Source organism: Lytechinus variegatus, chromosome 4 (assembly GCF_018143015.1).
Source record: "Lytechinus variegatus isolate NC3 chromosome 4, Lvar_3.0, whole genome shotgun sequence".
Taxonomy (NCBI): domain Eukaryota; kingdom Metazoa; phylum Echinodermata; class Echinoidea; order Temnopleuroida; family Toxopneustidae; genus Lytechinus; species Lytechinus variegatus.
The window spans coordinates 24,386,019-24,413,501 of NC_054743.1; the positions used below are offsets into that span (position 1 = coordinate 24,386,019).

The 27,483-nt window shown below is 35.6% G+C and overlaps 2 protein-coding genes across 2 annotated transcripts; both read right to left on the minus strand.

The window, feature by feature from the left end:
* Positions 1–8,548: 8,548 nt before the first annotated feature.
* Positions 8,549–13,827, minus strand: LOC121412904 (flavin reductase (NADPH)-like). The gene is made up of 4 exons (XM_041605667.1): positions 13,678–13,827; positions 10,071–10,269; positions 9,394–9,561; positions 8,549–8,813 (listed from the first exon to the last, which is right to left on the minus strand). Exons 1-4 carry the CDS (start codon positions 13,825–13,827, stop codon positions 8,674–8,676), a joined length of 657 nt encoding a protein of 218 aa, XP_041461601.1. The 3' UTR covers positions 8,549–8,673.
* Positions 13,828–21,370: 7,543 nt separating this feature from the next.
* LOC121413670 lies at positions 21,371–27,398 on the minus strand. Its single transcript, XM_041606588.1, has 4 exons — positions 27,174–27,398; positions 25,150–25,348; positions 24,048–24,215; positions 21,371–22,396 (listed from the first exon to the last, which is right to left on the minus strand). Exons 1-4 carry the CDS (start codon positions 27,312–27,314, stop codon positions 22,251–22,253), a joined length of 654 nt encoding a protein of 217 aa, XP_041462522.1. The 5' UTR covers positions 27,315–27,398; the 3' UTR covers positions 21,371–22,250.
* Positions 27,399–27,483: the final 85 nt, after the last annotated feature.

Sequence of the window (27,483 nt, forward strand, 5' to 3'; positions counted from 1 at the left end):
GGGGTCGGACATGCAGCACTAGGGGGAAGATCGGGGGGGGGGGGGGGGGCTCTGAGGTGGAACTGTTTGGAGGGAAACCAAACCTTCCTTTCTGCAAATCTCAATGTTGTGTTAATGATTTTGGTTCATCAATAATTGAATATTCATTCTTTGAATATTACTCACCAATTTTTTATTCACATCCCTAGCAAATAAAATATCTGAAGATAATAGATATATAATTGAGTTGGTTTACAGATGAATTAGAAAGCTCAACTCTGTAACCAAATTGGCACCCTGAAGGTTTGGATTGTTCCTAACTCCTGTGCTGCATGTCCGCCCTCATGCCTTGGTCTCTTGTTAATGTGTCTTTGGCCCAAATTCATTAAGCTGGTTTCACCTGTACCATGGTACAAATGCATGGACTAAGCAGATTTCTCTTAGTATTGCGCTTTATTCAATCATGAATTTAGCGCCCTTTACCCAAAACATGCTCATAATTGGACTTTTCTTGAAATACATGTACGCGATGGAATAAGTGTTATTATTTGTACAAAATCTGCATGGTTCATGGTTTTATACCATGTTGTAGTTAAAACCATCGTTGTGAATTTGGACCGGCTATATGTCCAGAAAATAGATTTATTTTGATATGCTAAATTGTATTTAATAAGTAGGTATGTGTGAGAGTGTGTCTGAATTATGTTTGATGATAAGAGTTGTGGAAGTGTGCATGTGAATGGTGTGTGTGTGGGGGGGGGGGGAGGGGCGTTGATTTTCAGGGCTGAGATTCTATTTTATACCTCCAAATGTTTACAGTGGGAGATTTTCTTGATCTATAGTCAAGTATCTGGATTTTTACACAAAGTGTGTGTATTTCAGAGACTGCCTAACAAAATCAACCACAGGAAAGGGCATAATTTTGAAAATTATTTACTCTGTATTTTATTTTTATTAATTTATTTGTCAATTCATTCATTTACAATTTAGAATGAATTATGAAATCAAGATCATACAATAAAAATGGTGGCTCAGTGCAGGCGCTCGCCTCATGGGGTGGTTAGGGTCTGTTCCATGGCTGAGTCATGCTAAACAAATTTTAATTAAACTTTCTGCTAGCTCGGCACTCATCATTTAGATTGGAGAAGGGTAATAATAACATGTTATGTTATGCAGGGTGCACTGGTAGAGCAGTTTTATACCTGAAGTGGTAACCAGGGGTAAAACACTATTATTTAATAATAATAATAATATTATTTAATAATAATAATAAGAATAAGAATTGGATTTATATAGCACTTTTTCCAGAAGATACAAAGCGCTGAAAATACAAGTGCTGCCTGTGAGGCGCTCTAATGTACTAAATCTTTAAAGCAATAATATATGTGACATGATGAGACAATAATGTGACAGGATCACACACAAAAGCATGACACAAAATAACAGCTCATTCAGAATTTCCCCTTGAATTAGTAATAATGCTGGGAAGTAAAAGGGTTTCTTTTGGAGGGATAGGTTTACAACAGGTTCCTGATTATCATAGCGATGTGTGAATGAATGAGTGAATGGGTTGAATGTAGGTCTTTCAAAAATAATTTAGGCTCTTTCTAAAGAATTTCATAGCTCTATTTTGTATAGATATTCTCAAACTCGTTACCCTTTGGAAAATTATTTATTTGCTCCATTCATGGATATTTCTAAAATAACTTGTAATTGATGGGGTCATTGTTTTGCAATCTCTACTTGAAATCACCATCCCCAGCCATACAATAAGCCAGTTCGTAGTTCCTTTCTGCGCATGATCAAAAGATTCTACGCATGATCAGAAGAAGGTCATTTGCACTAAAGTGACATGGTGCTTTAAAATCTAATGAGATAAGCACCAACTTTGATGTCTTGATTATTCATATATTCTTTTGAATTGTCGTTTTCATTTACATCCACAAAAAACAACAATGCTTCCACGAACGACTGGTATTTCACAGTTTGTCAAGTACATTGTGCAACATGCTAAGATATGCATTCAAAGTAGGAATGCAACAAATACCTTCATTAAGTGTTCATTGGTGTGCTATTCTAGTCACCTGGTCTATTCAATTTCTTCATCCTGCTATGTAAGGCAAGCTTATGTAATATCTTGCTTTGAAATCTGCCTATCATGATGAAAGGAATGAAAGGTCATTTGACCAAAATTGCCCATGAAGTAACTACGAACTGGTCTATTTAGATGTTAATTCAAGTTATCAGAAATCTTTGGGGGCTATGGACATATTGTCATTTTATCATTTCAGAATATTTTTCAAAATTCAACTTTTGGTTAGTATGATATTTGACATTTCCGGGGTAGAAAATATTTGACCAATTCAAAGTCTATCTAATGACGTGCAGTTGCAGAGTTAAAATACATACAAGACTAAATAATTCTACACCTTTTTTTTGCCCTCTCAAGAGAAGTTTGTCAATATCTACATGTATGAGAATAGAGCTCTGAAGTTTGGATGAAGATGCTAAAGTTATAATAAAAAAGGACATTTTAAACTTTTACCTTGTATATTTTAGCCTTTTAAGATATCCTAGTGCAATTTTGATATATTACGTTTGTTTTTACACACAGTGTTTTGTTTTGATGTTATGTTGTCGATGTGCATGGCCATAACGGGTATATATTGCCAGAGACTTACTGCTCATTTTTTAAAATCTATGTACTCATTTTCTCTCCATCTCTCTTACTCTTTTTCCTCCTCTCTCTTTCTTTCATCTGATTTGTCACAAGCGCTAAGCGGTATAAGTGACTTATGAATGCCAAAGTTTTATTTATTAATCTTTAGTTGTGTAAATATGAATATCTGTAGTTCGTTCTGTTTTTTTCTTGTGACATCAAGCTTACGAGCTTATCTTTATCATCTATGCATACTTCATTTCAGATTGTAATTGATTCTTGTAAAAAATATGTGTTAATTTAAGAAAGTAGTAATGTTCAAATATATTATGATAAATGTGATACGAGTATTGTGGCACTTCCCAAATTATGGAAAGGAAAATTATCAATGATTAAATATTTTAACGAATTCTTTACCAGTTCAGTAAGAAATCATTATCTTTTAAACTAATCATGAACAAAGAAAGTCGAACACTTTTTAATTGTAGATATTTCAGAGGATTCGTTGGTAAATGATCATGGATATTTTCTACCCAAATTATGTGTGGATGTTACTTGTGGTAACGACTTAATCCTGCATTCCTTTTCAAATCAGGAATGCATTAGCAGAAGGGTACAACTGCATGAACTGAATATTTGGGGACTTTTATCACCATTTACTTGAGAGACAATTCACAATATTTCAGAATGTATATTTGAAATGAAATTAATCATGAAAATTTTAATTTTGTATTGCAAGAATATAATCATGACAACTGTTCTGATTCAGCTAAAATAACAAAACTACCATAAAATGTGTAGTGACAAATTCTTACAAATTGGAGCTGAATTGGATAAATTGCCTTTAGGCCTTTTCATTCCAGAATATTATGTAATTGTAATTGACATTTTATGCCTAAAATTGGACATATGATTATTTATTGGCCCTGATTGCAAAAGCTCATCAGAATGTATTTTGAGGTGTTGGCAGGAGCATCTACGCAATAATGAGCTCCGATAGCATTAATGGGGCACAACATTACGCTTTTATATAATGTTAAAACAGAGAGATGTGTTTCACACTCAATTGCTGATGTTTATCAAAATCACCACGATGAAAATTGTTTTTTAATATGTATCGTTACATAATTATGCTTGATTGGTTGATACGCCTATGTAATTGTGCTTGGTTCTAATGCCCCTCATTGCAGAGTGTGACCAAATTGGCAACAGTTGGTGGCATCATGAGGTATATCACCATGTTCAATGTTTGCCTGACATAGCAGTATCAGCCATGTTGTAACCATTGCCAATATAGTTGGCCACACTGTTTAATTACTGAGTCTTGTTGATTTACAATTGAAAGTACCTTCCCCTGTCATTAATAGATCAATTTCACATGGCACCATGATTCCTTTGCTATCATTGAATTTCAAATGATTAATTAACTTCCCATGTGCATTTCAACTTATCAAGGCCACCGCACACCTTACGACCCAACTGGTCTGCGACTGAGAGAGGGGAGATGGATCGCAAGGTGGTCATAAGCCTCGACACCGCACACCTTGCGATCGGATCTGCGACTCATGCATGCGCCTTTTGCTTTTTGCCATAGCAACTGAGAAAGTGTGCTTACTACTGCGTATGCGCGTTGCTTATCATATACGCGTCGTGCAACTCTGCTGTCTGATTGGCTGAAAGTTGGATTGAGCTTACGATCCAGTCATAAGGATTCGACATGTCAAATCCTTCCGATTTTCCTTGCGACTTGTCTCTGACCAGTCTGTGACGTCACATCTCCCCTCACCCAGTCGCAAGCCAGTCACAGACCAGTCGGGTCGTAAGGTGTGCGGTGGCCTAAGTATACACAATAGGGTATGTTTTCAGAGGGTATTTCACAAAGATTAATTGTGACTAAATATTGCACTTAACCTCGTAGTTGTATGCAATATAAAATGCATCACCACATTGGTCAAAGTAATCAATGAGATCGCATGTTGAATACCATGTGTGAGTCAACACTAAACATGACTCTAAGTCATCCTGACTCCTAGTTGTAATTCCGATACAGGTTTTGTTTCAGTATTCGTTTTATATGTATGTATCTTCTTCACTATTGCAGCATTATTTTAATGTGGTTACTTTGTTAACAAATTTTACTACCTCACTGCTCATAATTGGCCCTTGCACAAGATATATGTTTGTAAAGGACAAATCCACCCCAGGTACTGGAAATTCTGATAACTCCCCCAACTCTACCAATGATTTAAGAAGAGGAATTTGATATACATGAATTGCAACTCAAGAGAAGTGGCAGATTAAGGTTGTGCAAAATAAATACCATTACTTTGAAATTTTGTATAGTTTTAAACACAGAGTAGGAGTGATAGCTCAGTCGTTCGAGCGGAGGATTTGTATTCCGGTGACCTGGGTTCGATTCCCACTTGATGCGCTGGTACCCTGTGGTAGGGCATTAATCCTCAGTGCCAGGTCCTTCGGAGAGGATGCCAGGTCCTCTGGTTACTAGCTGACAAGCATTCATGCTTTCTGAGCAATCAGGTAAAAATTCACCACCAATACCAACACTATTTTTCAAACAAAATGTTTATCAGGCAGTGTTTACATCTGTGGTCACTCTGCATGCAAACCCCCAAATCACTTATAAGCTTTTCTATAATACAGTAATACATTTACAGTTGAAAAAGTACCCACACTGTCAATATATTTGCCCTTTATTGCTATATCAATCGCCAAGAAATTATATTTGTTTGGATTGAATTTGTAGAAGCAAACAAAAATATATTGCACCACCACAAAAAAGTGCTTTAGGGCCATTCATTCAGAGCCACCAATTTCAGTATTAATTTGAAACTGAATATACCACCTAAAACAAAAGTAAATGGAAAGCGAAGACCTCTTTAAAGTACCTGTATGATTACAAAAATGGACATTGCATAATAGTTGTCAAGGATGAGCATGATTTAGAAATCTGATATCATGTGGAGCGTTGTGGCCCAGTGGATAGGTCTTCTGACTTTGAAACAGAGGGTCGTGGGTTCGAATCCCAGCCATGGCGTAATTTCCTTCAGCAAGAAATTTATCCACACTGTGCTGCACTCGACCCAGGTGAGGTGAATGGGTACCCGGCAGGATTAATTCCTTGAATGCATGAGCGCTGAGAGGCAGCTCAAGCTAAAGCCGGGGTAATAATGATAATAACAACGCGCCTCGGAATAGAATACTTCTAGATAGATGGCGCTATATAAATGCCTATTATTATTATTATTATTATTATATCTTGTTCTGCAGCAATAATGCAGGTAAAATAAAAATATGATTTAATTGGTTTCATATGGAGTATGGCCTACTGTAAAAACAAAAAACCTTACCTCTTCATCCTCCAATGAAATTAATTTGTAGTCCATTTATAGTTTACATTTTTAGGGGGGGGGTGATGGAATGTCTTCAAATTGTCTAATATTTTCTAGTTATCACAGAAATCAACAATACAATATGAATAGTACTTTGCCTCTTTTACTGGCATTGATATTGATAAGAAAGAAATATCACTGCTACAAATCTTTTGGACATTAGAAATGGATACCTTTAATACTAAACATATTTACGATAATTGTCCATAACTGGAAAAGTATAAATCAAAATATATACATGTTCAGATATAATAATATGGAGGATGGCCCATTTCAGTGGTATTAACAAACTACCACTGTTGCTCCATGGGGTCCTTAATAACATACCATGGCACCACTGTAAAGCATTAAGCAATCTTTTTATTTTACTGGATGACGAAATATTTTGTCAAATGTGTTGCACAAAATAAATTAATCTGTCTTCCTTCCCGAATGCTCCCTTTTCACAAAATAAAGTGATGGTTTTTTTATATCATGGTTCCACAACAAATCAAAAGCCTTCTTACGCAATAGCTCAGTCGGGGGATTCGTATTCCGATTACCCAGTTTCGATTCCCACTTGGTGCGCTAGTGCCCTTTTAAGAAGGCATTAAACCTCAGTACCAGGTCCTTCGGAAAGGACCTTCAGCCGTTGGTATTCTGGTTGCTTGCTTGCAAGCATTCATGCTTTCTTAGCAAAATATCAGTACCAATACTATTTCATTAACTTGTAGTGAACTATTACCTCTGTTACACCCAAAGCTGTATCAATGAATTTTACAGTAAATTGGATATTGTCTGTCCTTATTTCATTTCTAGAAATGTATCATTCAAAACAATAAATTTGAGTCTTCTTGATCACATTCAGTCCTTGTTATCCGTGGAGCCCTACACCCAAGATAAATCAGGCAGAAATCATGGGAAATGTGTATTGGATGGAAGTTAAATTGTGTTCTATGGGTTATAACCAAATTTTCTTGCAAGGCTTCTGGGATAACAAGGGTCATACGCAGTTGTCTTTATATGTATTCAAACATGTTCAATTAGATTATTTTTTAGTATTGTTTCGTATTATGTTATTTATATCTTGTACCTTGATATGTTTTTGGAGAGATGAGTTTTGCCATTTATATATAAGTAATGTTTGTTATCAAGAGGGATGCCAAAATCTGTTATTATAGAGAAGTGGTATGCTACTCATATACAATAAAATCATCTTTTTGTAGAAAATACAAATGTTATCTTTGTGATTCCTTTGTCTTGGCAAATTTAAAGATTAAGTTATCCCTATTACTCTCTAGAGAATACAAATATACAAGTGATAAAGCTACCATTTCTCAGTACTATTTGACATATTCTCCTTAAAGGGGTGGTCCAGGCTGGAAATATTTATTTTTCAATAAATAGAGTAAAATTCACAGAGCAAAATGCTGAAAAATTGATCAAAATTGGATTGCAAATAACACAGTTATTGAATTTTAAAAATTTGTATTATTCCGGTGAAACAGTTCTAGGCATATCTTTATGACACAATTGGATTGACAAATGATTAAGTGCATTAGTTATTTATGGCCACAACTTATTTCATCATAATGGAGACACATCATTTACACATGTTAGCAAAAATGAAACATTTATGATTTCATGTAATAACATAAAAGGAAAGTGGGGATGTGACATCATCATTAGCTCACTTATTGAATATTCATGAAGATGTGCATAATACTGTTTTCACAAAATATTAAAATTCAATAACTTTGTTATTTGTTATCCGATTCTGATGAAATTTTCAGCATTTTGCTCTGAATTTTACTCTGATTATTTAGATATGTTTTCAGCCCGGACTATCCCTTTAAAATGACAGTAGACTGACTTTGCACCAACTTAAACAGAGGTCGAGACGATAAGTGGATATATGAGTAAATCAGTATGCACTTATTTGCTAATATACAAATAAGACCATCTTTTTTGACAATACATCTTTCTTACATCTCCTTCCCTTTTTAACACCTTTGAATTAAGATAGGGACTATCATCCCTGCTGCATGCAGTGACTTAAAATTTGTCAAGTCTACTGTCATTTTTGAAGAAAAAAAGTCTTGGGACAGATTTTTGTGACATTTTAAACATGTCCACAAATATTGTAGAACAATGAAAAATTTTAAAACCAGATTTCCAACACTTCGTTTCATAACCTTAACGTTAACAAAAATCTTAGAGCAGAATCGAAAAGTACATAAACCTGGCATACCTAAATCTGCATTATAAAAAGTAATTTGTAAAATAAAATACTTTCAACTTTTCCTTCGCCAAATGAGAATGAACATGAATAGAAATAAAATATATGTTTGTTTATGATATGAATACAATTCGCAAAAATATTTTGGATCTATTTCAATTCAATACCATACATTTACAAACATTATAATACAAGTATTAACTTTGAAGTTTACAAAAACTTTATAGGACATAATGCAATCCATTATACTACATTATATTTCATTTCTCAAGTATCTTACACTGAAGATATAATAACAATTGTTAAAGTAATGACCACATTACTCCTTAATATATAGGCCCTACAGGTCGTGTTATAAAGAATAAACAAACATATGTCACCTCGGGTTCTCCTAACAACCATTATTATTATTTTACACCAATGGCAAGAAATTTCTTGTAATACTTGTCCTCGTCCAGACATTGTAACATGAACCTTGCTACATCAGCTCGAGGTATGGATGTAGATGCATTCACGAACTGACGTTCTTCTACGACGAATGGTTGACCTGTGGAATAAAAGTTATTTTTCATTGTATCGATTTTTTAAATATTTTTTTCTTTATTTGTTTTATTTATTCATTTATTTACTTATTTCTAGTTACTTATTTACTTATTTATTTACTCACTTATTTCTATTTATTTAATAAATAATTAAGATTTATCTATTTATTTATCATTATTTTTTGAGGGGGGTCAGAAAAGGGTGAGAAGTGAGAAGAAAATGGGAGAAAGAGCGAGGAATGTGTTTTCAATGGAAAGAGAAACATGAACTCCAGTTAATTCAAATACATTATACAGCATAACTAATAGATCTTTTTACCGGAGGGTGCGGGGGGGTTGACATGACAAGGTGGAAACCATACTCATTCATGGACCTCCAAAACGACCCAAAACAAGTAATCATCATTTCATCGCAGAGAATTTGTTTTCTTTAACCACTAAAAAAACATGTTTTGTGAATTGGTCATAAAAATCATCGTTTTGCATCTCAAAATTCTTACTTTATTTGTCTGTTTTAAATACATAATGACGATAATCAAGATAATGAAAAAAAAGAGGGGGAAGAAAAGGAGATGTAAATAGTACCTGTGCTCTGTTTGCTATTGAGCTGAGCGGGTCTCACAGCAGTGTAGTCGATATCTTGGCATTCTGTCTCCAGATATGTTTCCATAATGAGCATATCACTCAAGACCTTCTTGAGCATAGGTCTGATCACCCAACGGGCTACGAACCCGGGATCGTCTTTAGGGTCGACTATGAGGAATGCAAGCGAGTAAAAATCAAAGCAGATCAAATCAATCCAAGTCAATTCAGGTCACGTGACTTATTGTAAAAATTAAGTAGAGTCCAATTAAATCAATGAAGTCCAGTCGGACGTAATCTAATCCATTCAGATCAAATTAAATCAAGTGAGATCAACTCATTCAAATTGAACCAAGTTAAATCAATTGAAATATATTAATTCAAGAGCTCAATCAAGTCGAGTCAATTCAAGTCAACTGAAAAAAAAACGTTCAGTCAAGTTATGTCAAATAAAAGTCAACAATAATTCACGTCATATCAAATCACATATTTTTTCCACTCTAAAACACGTCACTTGTCTATTGCACTTTAAACAACAAAAAATATAACAGACTTTCCTGGTCGTGTGTAAGGCAATATAGCCAATAAACGCATTTCGCAATGGGATTCGAACCCGGGACCTCATAGTCCACAGCTGGTCCCTGGACTTAAACTAAAGGGCCTACACTCTCCTAACATACCTTGCGTATACCAAGATGTGATTACGACGAATCTTTTCACGTTGGCATGTCTCATGGCTTCCACGATTGCTTTGCAAGATCTTGAGTAGAGCGTGACTGTAGAGAATAAGGTCTGGCCACCAAGACCAGACAGGACTGCATCGCAACCATCGAAGATTGGTTGAAGACTATCAGACGAATATATATCACCCTTTACAATCTGTAGTAGAGATGGATGACAGAAGACAAAAGCAAAATGCTCGATTAATCGAACACGTATCAATACTTGAAGGTCAAGTCCACCCTAGAAAATGTTAATTTGAATAAATATAGAAAAATCAAACTAGCATACCGCTGAAAATTTCATCGAAATCGGATGTAAAATAAGAAAGTTATGACATTTTAAGTTTCGTTTATTTTTCACAAAACAGTGATATGCACAACTCAGTGACATGCAAATAAGACAGTCAATGATGCCCCTCACTATTTCTTTTGTTTTTTTGTTTGAACTATACAATATTCCATTTTCTAAAAACAAATTTGACAATAAGGACCAACTTGACTGAAACAAATATAATATGATTTCAACAGATCCAAAAAACTGACTAAACATTTCATCAAAATTGGACAAGGAATGAGAAAGTTTAATGACATTTCAAAATTGTGTATAATTCGGTTAAAAGTCACATGCATGTTTTCATGAATATGTTATGAGCAAGGTGATGCCATATACCCACTTATTGTTTTGCATATCATTATATGAATTCATATTTATTAAATTCTGTCAACAAGGGAGACACATCATACACACATGTATAAAAATATAGAATAAGACATAAGAACCGGCCTGAGAAGAATGAGATGGATGTCCTACATAATTATGGATATTACCGAATTCTTCTTGTAAAAGAAAAAAAATGACGTGTAAGAGAAAAGAAGGTCAGATTCGTGAAATACTTCGAAATTTCAAATTAACTGATTGTTCTAAATTGATATGCAACACCTTTTAATAAGTTAAAGGAAACTAGGAATAACACCACATGGCAAATATCAGTAAACATTCTAGGTTGACTATCACGACCAGTGGCGTAATGAGATAAAACTTTGTGGGGAATTAAACTGGGTAACATTTTTTTAAAGTCGTGAGTAAGCGAGGAGAGCGAGCGAGGATAGTGAACATTTTTTGTTTCACAGTATTGACTGCACAGGGAGAGAGTGAAAGAGAGAGAGAGAGGGGGGGGGGAGATTTTTTTTATTATTAATTTTCTAAATTGATAGCTAATTTTGACATGATCTTTAAAAATATGCTATCATATTGTCCCCTTTTGTTCTTTCTTGTGTTCTTCTTTTCTGTTCCTTTCCTAGTCGTGCAAGTGCCCCAAATGATTTTCATTTGAAATTACCGAAAGAAACCGTATCCCCCCCCTTTCATCTGCGCTGTCCCTCGGTATGTAGCTATGTTCAGTTCACACCCTGGACTTTGTTTTCAGTTGTCAATAAGCCCGTTTAGACAACGGGCAATTTTCTCCTAATTACATGAATTACCTAGTAACACCTGTGCAGTCAACAAATAAATGCAATTCGTGACAAATCTAAGTCGTTTCATGAAGCATTAAGCAACAATGCTATCTTATTGCTCAATACACCACTCCCCTTGTTAGCGGTCCTTTTTTTTTATAAAATTAATGATTCCCATCCAATTTTGATTCCGAATGCAGTGATCATTTCGATGTGTTCTATTCCACATAATAAAAGAGGTGCATAGGTTAGATACACTCAATAGGATTGTTTCGAATAGAATTTCATATCGGTATTCGTTCTTGACAATCTGTAAGCTTGTCAGGAGCTTGCAAGATAAAAAAAAGTTATTGTTATTTGTAGAGAGCGATAGAGAGAGAGAGAGAGAGAGGGAGAGGGTGAAAGAGAGAGGGATAGATATTTAAAATTCATATTTTCAAAAAGTATTGGCGGTTGAACAAAAGAAATAAATGGCTTTTACCCTTTCGTAATATTGACATTGATTCCAGTTGGGAAACAAGGTGGGTGTTTCATAAAGCTGTTCGTAAGTTAAGAGCGACTTTAAGAACGACTGTGATCCTTTCTTGTGGTAAATGGTATATACATTGACGATGGTTTAGCGCGTAAGAAGGGTTCACCAGTCGTTCTTAAAGTCGCTCTTATCTTACGAACAGCTTTATGAAACGGCCCCCATGAATTTGTTTTCTGACAACACAAAAAGGGGGAGGATTCTACCCCACCCTCTCCTTCACTCAGGTAAGATAGTAGTCAGGTAGTCGGGAGCAATGCTGCAGTCAAATGGTTTCCCGTACAGCGACTCGAAAAAACAACAACAAACGTTTTATTCATTTCTATTCAAACCACCTACAAACAAATGTTTGAACACAGGGCCCGTTGCAGAAAGAGTTGCAATCAATCGCAACTCTAAAAATCACGCGCAATTTGATTTTCGACCAATCAACAACGCGCATTCGGGACTTGCCCATGATTTTTAGAGTTGCGATTGATTGCAACTCTTTCTGCAACGGGCCCCAGGGGCTCGCTGTACGACCGCCGTAGGGAAAATGTGACTGCGCCATAATCAGCACTATTGACTCTTTCGCATTTAAATGGCTTTCAACACAAAATGTAGCTTGTGTATACCACCAATCATAAGAAAACCTAAACATAACTTTAACCTCGAACTTGTGTTTCTCCATACGATTATGTAACGATGCACATGGTGATGATACTGATGCATAGGCGGCGGAAGCGGGGGGGACGTGTCCCCAAAAAAATTTGAGGAGGGGGGGGGACGGTCCGTCCTATATTTGTAGGTTGAGAACCTTTTTTTTTGTTGCTTGTCAAATTTTTTTTGGGGTTGTCCCCTCCTAAATTTTTTGGCTTCCGTCGCCAATGTACTGATGTAATGATGATGCTAATAACAATGTTTGCATTGCGTCAACACTTCAATCGATCGAGCAATATTATCACAATTTTAGCACATTAGTTATCTATACGGACTATGTTCACAATAGTAATAATAATTCAGTCTAGTATGTAATGGGCAATTCGTCATTTATATCATAAATAATCAATAGAAGTGAGGAGGTGGTCATAAATTAGCGGGCCCAGTCATGTTCCAGCAATATGGAAATCATGAATGATGTCAGAAACCCTATCTGTCTTGACAGATACTTTGCTTTACATTTTAATTAAATCACGTATATCAGAAGCTTAAACGCTTAATCATGTGTATTCGCAGCTATATTAAGCCAAGTAAAACCCATTTCGAGATGCTATCGGTAGCCAATTTAGCCGCCCTCAAAAAAATTGTCTCTTAAAATATGTTTGACAATGAATGATAAAAATGTTCAGACGTCCATCCATGTAATTTAAAATATTACTGTTGACTAAATGATGTTGACGTCGTCGACAAAATAATTTTTGAGCGACAATACTTGAAGTAGTAGATTCGGAAGCGATTTCGCATGAAAAGGGGATAGAAAGAGGGGTAAGGGGGATAGGGTGAGATATAGAAGGAGGGAGACATAGACAAGAGGGATGGGAGAGAGAGAGAAAGGTGTGAAGAATGAGAGAATAGGAAATGTCGGAAATGGGACGGTCTTACCTTCAAACTGAAGTCGTCGACATTCTGCTCGATATCACGTAGTTTCTCAGGATCTCTGACCACGGCAACGACCTGGTGACCAGCCTTGATGGCTTGAAGAATAAGGCTTTGTCCTGTCCGGCCTGTAGCGCCCAAAATGGCCAACTTCATGTTTGAAATAGATTGAAAGTAGATCGTGTTAACTGCGCACGGTATTGCCGGTATTTATATCTATATTATATTGCATGCAATTTTTATGGAACAATATCGAAGTCTCATAATTATCTCGTACTTTGAACATGACCTCGTACAAACAGAGTTAATGATTATTAGTCGTGATCTTTGTGTGACCCTGTCAAGAACCTCAATCATTCACAGCAAAATATCAATGAATAATTTCTAAACGATATGATTTACTAAAATGCGTAAGCGATGTGCTGAACATAATTATATAGGCTACAAAATAGTTTACCTCAAGTCCCCCCTTCTCCGTATCCACCCCTTGCGTATAATACACGAAACCTCTTGCAACCCTTTTCCACAGAGTTGGATTAAAGAGTTCCCATTTTCCAGCAGATAATAAAGAATATATATTTTACAGAATTACGGGAAATTACCCTAGCTGGTGTCAAGTTTGTTTTACTCATGCAAGTAAGGAATATATGTCAAATATTTTTGGGGCAAAATAATCTATAAAACGAAATAGAATCGTTGCACTTAATATGCCTTTAATACATCATAGCCAGTCTCCATCCATATAGTGACCGCTGTATTTCATTTGATTCAATGGTTTTAATATACCACAATTACGTTGTGTCATAATTATCTTGTTTGTTTCAAATCAAAACCACTTTAATGTATTTTTGTTTCTTCGTTTTGATCTATCTTCATTGCGTTAAGAATTTTTAATCACTATTTTTTTCCGGGAACCTATGATTACAAGCTATGTTTTTTAATAGGTTCCTCATATTCACGTTACTAAATTCAATTATGCTGTCATGTTTTTTAAACAGTGAATGCAATTGTCATTATGTTCTTATTTGTTCAAGATGTATGTATTTTGGTGGAAAGTGAAACAAAAAAATATAAATAAAATCAATCAAATATCTAAAATTTTATTTACATCTAGAGTTCCCCATGATAATTGTCGAGAAAATATGGTTTTACTTTAAAAGGGTAGCTATAGACAACCATCACGTTATTCCTTTTCATTATTCTTTTGCAGTGGCGAATTCAGGTAGATGCACTTCTGGCCCATGCCCCCCCCCCCCCTTCGAGAGCCAATGTTTGTTAGGGGAATATATGATCTGCATGCGCAAGTAAGGATCCTTTTTTATTCTTGGTTTTCAAAATGTTCCTGACATAAATCACCATTACATTAATTGGGAGTGAAGATCTGGTTTTTTGGAGGGGTGGGGGGGGGGGGGGCTTGTTAATTTTTTTGAATGAAAATGTCCCCCATTTTGAAAAAAATATGGATCCACCCATGCTTTATTATGTCAGTTTAAGATCAACTCTTCATACAATTTTCAGTTTGGAAATAAATTTTGCTACCGACATTACAATACCTCTCGTTCTCAGCATGTAGGTCCATGGTCTCAGCAGTGCAGGAGTGATTCTATATCGACTTCATAGAAACATCTTGACAGAGGCATTTACTCCATGCAAACTTGCTTATACTTTGACGATCACAATAATTCTGCAACTTACAGCCTTGAACAGTTGAAGAGAGTGCAGTCTTGACCAAATATTTATCCCTCACTGACATTGGTCATATTGGTGATGCTCTCCGGAGGCCTTGAACAGTGAAGTAATTAAACAGTAATAAACTTCATTAACGAAACTAAAATGGCTGAACTCACACGTACGCAATCCCTGTCCAATCATGCCTGGCCTAAGCTTTTCTTGATGGTCAGTCACATGATAACAGATTCACCTCTACGCGCCCTTGCTTCTTCTCTCAAAACAAATCCGAAAGTCTTTCTTAAAAACCGCTCAACCAAGATTTGGTAGATGAGAACGTTAAGATGGAATTTACAGAATGTATGTTCACCATTCATACTTCTTTTGAAGCCAATACATTTCAGGCAAAAAACAGACAATCTACAAAAGGAACAAAGCGCTTACATGGCTTAGGTCCAATCGGGGTCCAGACTATTTTTTTAGGGGGGGGTCTTCAGGGGCTTTAAATTTGTGACATTGGTTTATTCATGGACCAATAGGTCCATGGTTTATTTCAACTTGTCAATGTAAGGAAATTGGACTAGCGTGAGCAACACAGGGATCTGCAACATCAGTCAGTCTCTTTCTCCAGGCCTGGGGATCAGTTAGTTTCAAATGTTCAATTGGAGCGAAACGACCGAGTGAAAAAAAGAATATGTATATTATTTCTTCTGTTTCATTTCACAATAAGGGGGATACAACTGGCAATAAGGAAAGGGCTATGTATTGTTACCCTCTCCAGGTATTCCAAATATATCATAAAAGTGAGTGAATGTAGAGAACCAGCGAGAAAAATTCTCAATTTCAAGAGAGAAACTTAAGGGGCAAGTCCACAACAGAAAAATCTTGATTTGAATAATAGAGAAAAATCAAACTAGCATACCGCTGAAAATTTTATCAAAATCGGATGTAAAATAAGAAAGTTAAATTGTAGAGTTTCGTTTATTTTTCACAAAACAGTGATATGCACAACTAAGTGACATGCAAATGAGACAGTCGAGGATGTCCCTCACTCACAATTTATTTAGTTTCTTATTGTTTGAATGATACAATATTTCATTTTTTACGAATTTGACAATAGGGACCAACTTGACAGAATAATATAGTATTAAACAATGCAAATTCCACATGTTCAGGAAGGAACTAATCATTGTTTCACTTGACAATGAGGAGATAATTAGAATATTTTGTATTTCATATAATAAAATACAAGAGAAATAGTGAGTGGATGTTATCAGTCTCCTCATTTGCGTGCTGACCAGGATGTGCATGTAACTGTTTTGTAAAATTAAGCAAAACTTTAAAATATCATAACATTCTTATTTTACATCCGATTTTGATGAAATTTTCATTGTCATCCTTTTATTTTTCTCATTTTATTCAAATAAACTGTTTGTTGGGGTGTACTTGTCCTTTAACATTCTAGCGATCTCTGGCGGGGGACATCTCCCCCAGCTTTCCCATCTTCATTGATCACCATGTTTGGAGTGAAAGCAGACATGTAATTTTCTGTCCGACTAATTCAATAGTACAAAAGAATAACAAAATTGATCACTCTTTTGCATGAGTTCTTTTGTGAGAAATAACAGAATATTAATAATATGCAAATCAAAATTATCTCTTTTCAAATACTAGTAATAATTATAAAATTCAAAACACAAACAACACACGAGGAAACTGATGCGTTCTGTAAATATTTAGTATATCTCTACTTTACGTTGAAAAGTCTGCCACCTTAAATATACAAGACTATTTGACAATCTGACAAGACAAGAATAAAATACAGTATATGATATTAATTACATGTATAATAATTGACCAGGGGCCCGTTACATATAGGACTTAAAACCGTTGTAACTTTGCCATTTTATTATTATTATCATTATTTATTACCCCTTTTGCAGCGATAAATAGTGACCCTGTTTTGTCTAGACTTTCCTAATAAATTTACACACCATCTCTGTCCCAACTTTCACCCTCCCCTTTAGATCCGTTCTGAAATACTATCAATACATACTGATAAAAATTTAATCAAAACAAGAGTTGGTTTTTGTTTGAGAACGACTCGCTTGTCATAATGTATTTCCAACAGTTTATGAGAAAAATAATCTTGTAAACAGGAAATAAAGATAATATATGATGATTATCAAATGGTATAACGTTATTGTAGCGACATGCATCAACAATCATGTTAAGATTTTTTTTTAATACCAAACTCCAAGTATTTCATCTGACCTTCCTTTTTCTAGCATTTAGGAAATCAGAAAACTGTTGGAAGGAATGGAGGGTGGGGGCAGAAAGGCTGTTCAGTGTACCATTACCATATATTCGACTTGATTTGATATTATTTCTGCATTCACACCAGTATCAAAGATATATTAGTATTATATAATATACAAAGGTAATATATAACAAAATATGAATAATTATAAGCAGTAATAAATATCAATTGGATGAATTATTCATTCAATCAAATCATAATTTAAAGGAATGCAGGAGACCACCATCAAGAGAGATTAGGCTTGATGATGACAGCTGCCTCATAAAAAAGGTACATATTTCTTCATTGATAAAGTGGGTGCAGTGTGCAGGGGCCGTGGAAGGGGGGGGGCTGACCATGCAAAAAATCACAATCATATGGTCATTTTACGATTTTGTACACGGTTTTGGAAAAAAGTGTGCCCCCCCCCTCCCCGCTTCTGTGGCCTCTGATGTGGGTGCTGCTGCGGTATAGTATCATACCACTGAAATTCTGCAATTAGATGATTACACTGGGTAACATTATTTGATTTTTAATTTATGTAGTCTGTAATAATGTTTTACAAAGTTTCATTACATGAATCTGATACTTTTAAAAATACTGTCCTATAAATAATTCTAAAGGTCAGCCATGGATCTGAACTATTTCATATCAAATTGAATGGCATGATAATGGCATGTATACAAAAATACAATAATTGATATTCCATAATGGTACCAAAATACTTTCAAAGCATGAGTAAAGTTTTTAACTAAATAATGTATTCTTATTGATTAATTCTGTGTGAAAACTGGAATTCAACTGTTTCTGTTACATCGTATTAAGTCTGCTCTCAGTGATATATTTTTCATAAATACCTTCAAATAGAAATAAATAAATACCATAATATCATAAAAAAAAATGTTGTCCCACTTCATGATTTAGAATGTTTAAATGTTGTCCCACTTCAGGATTTAGTGATTCCATACCAAAGCCATATGAGGAAATAAGTTGGAGACATGACTCTTTGCTCTTTCTGATTTCAATTTTCACATAATGTTCCAAAATGTTTCATTATATTTTTCATTCTATTTGACCATGAATTTAAGCAAAATCAATTTTAAATTCACTAAAGCTTTATAAGGCTTTAGAATAAAATTTTAGTTTTCCGCTGCAACAATCAAATGGACTTAAAGCAACAACTCCAAACCTACATATACTTAAAGCTGACTTAAATTTAAACATATTGAATTTCTACAAAATAATCAAATGAATGTGAATATATTTCTTAACAGTACTATAAAACTCTTAAAAAAAAACACTTTAAGTGTTTCAGACTAAAACTAACATGCTAAAGTCCAACCAATTGACGTAGTTAGGAAAGTAACATATAAACAATTTAAAAACATGTATTTTTTACAAAAACTACAATGCACAATATTTCACATCTTGTAGACCTGCATATATGTGAAACAAATTCTTGACAAAATTATTCAGTCTTTCACTGTAACAATGACATGTAAGGTAGGAAACATAGTTTTGGACCATTAAACATCTTTTAACATCTGTTTAAAACTACTTAAACTATATTTCACAAAAAAAGTAATGCATAATGATTCATTTCAGACAGCACATGTACGCAAGTTGTAAAAAAAAAATAATAATTGCATTTGAAAAGGGAGAGCAGAACCGATTGACAGCTTAATGAATGACTGAAACTAAAAGAAAATTTTAATGGCATATTATTTATAATGACAAACAAGTAGAACGCCTCTGGCTGTCTCACCTGCTTCACACGATTCAATATAGCAGCAGTGCTGACTTTGAAAACTACTATAAAATATTCACAAAAAAAATTCATAAAATGATACAATACTATATTCATTGACATTTGACCTTGATCATGTGACCGAAAACTTGTCAGTGATACTTTATTACCCCTATATCCATAATTTATGCACTATATCTATCAACTTTGAAAGTTATGATGATAATTCAACAAATACCCCTAACTTGGCCAAGTTCATTGACCTTACATGACCTTTGACCTTGATCATGTGACCTGAAACTCGCACAGGATGTTAAGTGATACTTAATTACCCCTATATCCATATTTTATACACCATATCTATAAACTTTAAAAGTTATGACAGCAATCTAATAATTATCTCTAAAATGGCCAGTTCAATGACCTTAAATGACCTTTGACTTTGGTCATGTGACCTAAAACTCGCATGAGATGTTCAGTGATACTTGATGACTCTTATGTCCAGTTTTATGAAATAGACCAATACACTTACAGAGTTATGATGGTAATTCAACAAATACCCCCGACATGGCCAAAGTCCATTGACCTATGACCTTGGTCATATGACTGAAACTCGCACATGATGTTCAGTGTTACTTGGTTACTCTAATGTCCACATTTTATGAACAAGACCAATACTCTTACAGAGATATCATGGTAATTCAACAGATACCCCTAACCTAGCCAAATTTCATTGACCTTACATGACCTTTCACCTTGATCATGTGACCTGAAAATCGCACAGGATATTCAGTATTACTTGATTACTCTTATGTCCCAGTTTCATAAATCAAATCCATAATCTTTCAAAGTTATGGTGTTACTTCAACAGATACCCCCATTATGGCTAAAGTTCAATGACCTTTGTCATGTTACCTGAAATTCGCACAGGATGTTCAGTGATACTTGATTACTCTTTATGTCCAAGTTTCATGAATCAGATCCATAATCTTTTAAAGTTATGATGGTAATTCAACAGATACTGGTACGCCCAATTTGGCCAAAGTTCATTGACCCTAAATTTCCGTTGACCTTGGACATGTGACCTGAAACTCAGGCAGGATGTTCAGTAATACTTGATTAACCTTATGGCCAAGTTTCATGAACTAGGTCCATATACTTTCTAAGTTATGCTGTCATTTCAAAAGCTTAACCTTTGGTTAAGAATTTGGTGTTGAAGCCTCCGTCGCAGCCATCGGAAAAGCAGCACCTATAGTCTCATTCTGCTATGCAGGTGAGAAAAAACAGATTTGTAAAAAAGTAGACTAATCAACCTACTCCTTATACCCTGACAAAAATGAGGAATATTTTGGTTGAAAGTTGGAGAAGATATCATTTGTGATGGGAATGTATACTTCAGTTATCCAGAAATTTCATATAATTGTATGAATAGTACCAATCATTGAACAAATATTCCTGTTAACTAAAAATGAATGACAGGTAATATTGTAGATCTCAGCCAATCATTTCATTAGGATCCCTATCATCACTATTTAGTAAAAACATATATAAATATAAATATATATATTCCACTCTTTGCTTTTAGATTGACATTAGCATAATGTACAAAAAATAAAGAGAGCTAGTTTAAAGCAGGTCCATTTCATTTTTTCCATAGAACTTAATGAACGAGTTATGCTTTAACACAAATAACAAAATATCATCAGCATATTTCATTAGTGAAAAATGAATTTGTGTTTGATTTTTGGACTTGCATTTGACTTTGATCACAACTCTTTCTTCATTGGACCCATGGGAAAAAACAATCCCTGAAAATCTGAAATATCTTATGATCTAGCACAAATAGCTACAGTAATATTCATGGAGTACAATAGAGTACCGAATTGATGATGTCACAAAAAACTTTTCTTTTTTGCATTTCAGCATTTTTGATACCATATTTTTGTAGAGCATGATGAAATACCTCCACTACCAAAATTTGGTGGGAATTGGTCCATGGGGGCCAGAGATATGACCTCATGAATACATAATTAGCCCATTGAAGTCAATGTATTATTGGCAGGATTCTAAAAGTTAGGAACCAGGCCAATAGTTTTATGCAACAGGGCCCTAGGTCTCGTTTCACAAAGACTTTTAAACTGACAAATGTGCACTTACTATTACAAATGTACTATCAGCCAATTAGATTGAAGGATTTCAGGTGTTATTGCAAATTCATTATAATAACAAATTTCATGAAATGGGCCCGTCACCACTTCAAAGAACACCCAACAACCAGAGTGATGCTTCACCAACCAGCTTGTAAAGTTATGCATGACTATACATGCACAACTGGAACATGTTCTCATGTTCTATTAAATCAGCTACTTAAATGTAGGGATATACCCTTTAGCACAAGAAGGGTCACAACAGTGGATAAAGTTGTGCGTAACATATGAAGAGCTTTGTGATACCATGAACCTACTTCAAGTAGTAGTAGTAAGACCATAGTGATAAAGCCCCGTTTAGCTGTACTTAAAAAAAAATCGGCATTTAATATACTAGCCCGCATTCTGAAGTCAGGTTTAACTCTGCATATATTTTGGGAGCCCAAAATTTAAAAATCCTGTTAATATTGTAAACCAGTATTTCTTGTGTTTACTATTTTGTTTCCTTTTGCTTTCATAATGAAGAAAAATTATTCAAAATAGTCCAGTTATCATTCCCAGAAAGACAATTTGGGTGTCACATGAGTTGATAAATTGGATGTGTGCTGTTAGGGATTTGTGCCCCAATTAGCTCTCCATAGTTAAACCACAACTTTAAACCAGGGTTTAATCTAAACCCCAGTTAAGAATACGGCTACTGTATTTCACAATGAAAAAGTTAACTCTGGAGTCCGATGGCGACACCTTTCTTGAAGTGATCTTCGGTATTTACGTTCTCTAGCATGAACTTTGCTACATCTGATCTGGGCATCTTCGCCGGAGCATCACAGAACTGGCGACCAATATCAACTTTAATCCCCTTCCCTGTGATCATTAAAAAAGAAAGTTATAAACAGTAAAATTCTTAAATTCATGAATTTGCGAAAGACACATCTGTAATCTCATTTCATTTCTATTCCTCTTTATGATTATCTCTTTCTTCTGAAAATTCTAACGACCCATTTGATACTCTCCCTGTTTCTCTCAAGAGAAATTCCAGATTAGAGCACATTCCTAAGCTAGAAATGTAACCCATTCTGATAGATGTAATGGACCACAGGCATGCTTTTGTACATTATTGAGTTCTTGAATAACCTGATGTTACCAAATGCCCATGAAACTATTGCACAAAAATTCTATGTTGTGTGATTACAGTGCATGAACCAATCTAATGTGAAAGGTTCCATGACATTCACTTCGGCAAAAATTGCTCCAATGGAAAATCTGCACGTTAAGCTAAATATAAAATATGACTAACACTAAATAAACCCTAATATTTGAATATACATGTACTGTAGAACTTTTTTATCTTCATATTATTTCAAAACATTATCGTGGGTTCGAATCCCAGCCATGGCGTAATTTCCTTCAGCAAGAAATTTATCCACATTGTGCTGCACTCGACCCAGGTGAGGTGAATGGGTACCTGGTAGGATTTATTCCTTGAATGCTTTAGCGCCTATTAATATGGCGGCTCAGCTACAGCCGGGGTAATAATATGATAACAAGTATCAAAGCGCAGTTGAGTATATGCACATAGTAACTGCGCTATATAAATGGACATATTATTATTCTGATCCAAAACTCTTACAATCCTAACTCTAACCATATGCCATAAGACCAAATAAAATGCCACAGGAGTAAATGTCATGTCACCTGTGAGAAGCTAGAGGACCAATGGCTCTAAGTCTTCCCAGGGAAGAAAGATTTACTTCCGAATGCTCATTTTACTCATCCTATTGTTGTTTGAATGTGAGTGTCAAAATGCAATGTTGGAAAATATATTTGAAACATACATTGGATACTGTAAATAGTTACTTCTTTTTGTATACAAATCGCTCTATAACCTAGCCCCATGACATCCGGTGTGATGGCTCATTTGGTAGAGCATCCGTCTCACAACCGGGAGGTTGGGGGTTAAAACCCAGGCGTGTCAGACCAAAAGACGTTAAAAGATGGTAGTTGCTGCTACCCTGTTTGGCGTTCAACAGTGAAAGGGATAGAGCCTCGTCGATCTGGCGCTGCACAGTGGCTGCCGCCTGCCGGGCCCACGATCAATTGGGCAAAGCAAATTTTCGGAGTATTTCATTTCATGTCTATTTCGAACAATAAATTATGGATTTTAAAAAAAAATACTTGTCTAATTGTTCAGAAATATTTCCCAGGTAGAAGAACTGGATCCTCTAAGACCCACTTAAATTAACATACTGTATCCAACTAAAAGAAAACAGATCGGAGATAGAAAATTCAACATTTCATCCTCAATGGAATGGAACAAACTCCCTCTCCATTAAGACAATCCCCAACACTTGAGTCATTTAAGAAGTCCCTTAACACTTTTTTTCTAGGCAACTGCCTTCATTTTATATGTAATTCTGATCTTTTTGTTGGTAAGTGCTTTGGGCCATGTGGGAAAAGTGCTTTATAAATATTGAGTATCATTATTATTATTAAATGGAATCAAAAGTAGGCCTACCCGAACAAGGCCCATCGATGAGTTGTGGTGGTCTGACTATTGTGTAGTTGATGTCCTGACACTCGTCGTCCAGAAACTTTTCCATGATAACTACATCAGCTAGCGGTTTACTCAGAACTGGTCGGATGACCCATCGAGCTACAAAACCTGGGTCATCATTAGGATCAACTGGAAAAAACAATTTGAAAAAAAAAATGAAAGTATAACGCATATGTAAAATACTCAACATGACAGAGGCCAGGCATACCTAATGATTTGTCTACCAGAAGAAAATAGCTTTTGATATGAATACTGAAAGAAATATACTACTGTCCAAATATCAAGAATGTCATGACAAATGATTAACAATATGTTTACTTAAACTCTAATAATCCTGTTATTTATGAGATGTTTATGATATCTAAGTGCTTAAAGATTTTTATTTTAGAATACCGGAGCGATGACGTCAGTTGCCATGGTGTCATGACGGCCTGGTTCTAAACAAATGAACTCAGAGCGTGTTTCTCATAGGAGAAAATGGCTGCTAATGGAATTTCATCGCTTGCATCCTAAGAATGATGGTAATTTTTGCAAATACAAATGTTTATAAACGGAAACGATCTTGGGCTGTGACTCTGTTTAGAAACAGCCGGTTCGTTGCCATGACAGTGATGTCACACTTTGGTACTCTATTATTGTTGCAATCCTCCAATGGTTAAAAAGCCAATTTGCTTCATAATCAAGGCATCAAAACAGTTATAAATACAATTCATTGTAGGTAGGTACTTTGTTCTTTAGTAATAAGAAAGAAACAATTATAGGTGATCAATAGTACGCTACTATTTTGCACGAATAGTTCACAGTTGTTTTTAGCTTGTTATTTCAGGACGGAAGTTAATGGAACCCATGAAAGCCCCTGCTAAATCCATCTTTATCACCAATAATAGTTTGAAGAATGTCCCGATGGAAATTGAATATTCAATCAGGAAAATGGAGGAGGGGGTTATTTGAAAACTAGAGTTGAGATTGGCCTACTGTATGCACAGCTATCCCTCTCCTCTTCCCCCTGTCTCCCTCTTATCTTTTGACCATGCAACGATACAGATGAATCATGACCACTCACTTTTGACATACCAAGATGACATCAAAAGGAGTCGTTTGACCTGCGCGCCTCTCATTGCCGTGACGATGGCCCTCATAGGAGCAGAATAGACGGTGGTACTGTAGATGAGAGAGGGTGATCCTAAGCAGGAGAACACCGCATCGCATCCCTCAAAGTTGGGTTGGAGACTCTCTGCAGAGAAGACATCCCCTTTAACAGCCTATCAAAAGACAAAGAAACCATGTGGGAATACTTGATGTAGTAATCCCTTTGGCAGCTCATACAGAAGCTATAATGGGATGATGAATAAAGTGAGCCACTGGAAGGAGCATTATAAAGTGTAAAAATGGTGATGGATAGACATAGCAACTTTGTATTTGTACAGTAAAACATGCTATGCTGATAAGCTGATTGCAAGTAAAAACCAAGCTTTTGACTTTATATCATATAGGATCCAACAGGGGGCTGCATCATTCTGATGGCAGGGGAGCGGCCTCCTTGAAACTGGACATTCCATTCCTTTGGTGGTGACAGCTGAGCTGGGTAGGTTGTTCCAGTTCCTTATCATTCTTGGATAGAATGAGAACTTGTGCAATCCGCAATGGAAAAATACAGAAATAATGCTTAAAAATTACAACGATCATAAACATTGGTCATATTTAAAGTTGATCACTTAATTCATGGAAGTTTACTGGTATAATATTTAAGAATATACAAAATATATATGTTCAACATTCAATTCTTTTAACATGACATAGGAGCCAAAAGGGGCTTACCCTATGATTTGAAATATGCGCCTATTCGCATGGACTTTTCATAATCTTTTCTTTGATGAACTTATCTCCATTTGTAATTATTGTGATGGATTCGTAAGCTATAAGTCTAATCTGTATCTTAAATTCAATTACCTTTTTTTACTGCCGATTTTTGTTTGTATCACTGTATCCCAAATCAAAGAATTAATTTTCATTGATTAAAATTAATCTCATAAAAAATTATAATCATAATGAAAATGAAATAGAAATAAATAAATGATTTAGCATGTTTAACATCTTAGTTTTGTATTGTTCTTTTTTTGCTGAACGTTATAAATACGTTTTTTTTTCGTACATAGTTTCTTAAAACAAAATTGTTTTCATGTTGTTTAATTGTCTACAATGAGAAAGCATGAGTGGTCAGAGAGATAGTGCAGTGCCGCCCTTTTCGATAGTTCAAGTTTATTTTCTTTTTTAATGGAAAAGGGGTGGGGATAGGACGGAGGGAGAATAAAAGAAAATATATTTTAAAAATATATATTTGGGCCTACATTACCCCCGGAGAAGTTAAAATTACATCCGTTTTTGGTCGTCTTGTCGACCTGAAATTGATGACAACTAGCCCCCACACAAAGAATAACTTGGCGCCATTCCAGATAAAATGCATCATCAACCCCCTAAAAAAATGTTTAAAGGTGATATGTCAGTGTGGCTTGCCGTAAACGCATTTTCTCTCAATGCCGACGGTGGCGGGCGGTGTGCAAAGAAGATCATGCCTACGTAGGACATGTCTGGAGGTGTCTTTCCAAGGACCATTCTTCGTATCGCCCAAATCGGCTTTGTGAAACAGTTGAGCGATATCTCGTTCTTACGTAGAACGGTTCTACGAAAGACCATTTCATGCAACAGGCATGACAGGCCCCTTGTTCCTTGAAAGTTGAATGAGTGGCTACGACCTACGTGGCTACAGAACGAGGAATCAAACACACTAGGCTTATAATATAAAACAAACATATGGCCATTGAGTCCCTGACCCTGTACAGATTGAGCTACAACTTCGGTCTCTGTATTTGGTGAGTGGAGCCAACGGAGTTCAGCGGAACAACCAACATAACAGAGCCGAAGCTTTTGCCAAATGTTGTTGGTGCCTAGCCCTAGACCAAAAGTTTTGGTCTAGGACTAGGGCTAGGCACCAACAACACAAAATGATGAGCGAGGTCCCAGGCGTACCGACCGGGAAAGCTCCGGGCACTCTCAATGTGCGCTTTCGCTAATCAGGGCTGTACTAACCTTGAAGTTCTCGTGCTGAATATCTTCGAGTTTCGCTGTATTTCTGACAATAGCTGTTACTTCATGTCCCCCATCTAATGCTTGCCTTATCAGGGACAACCCCGTGCCTCCCGTTGCACCTAATACAACAAATTTCTTCATGATTGCAATGAGTTTCTTCCTGTGCTGTGTGTGAGTAGCTTTATAAACATGGATCACGTGATAATGATTTTTGGGGCCGTGGCGCGGCCGGCCGGTCCGCGGAACGAACGACCGGTACATGTGCACTGTGGGCCTATACCCTACTTCGGGGAGGGGAAGGGGGGGGGGG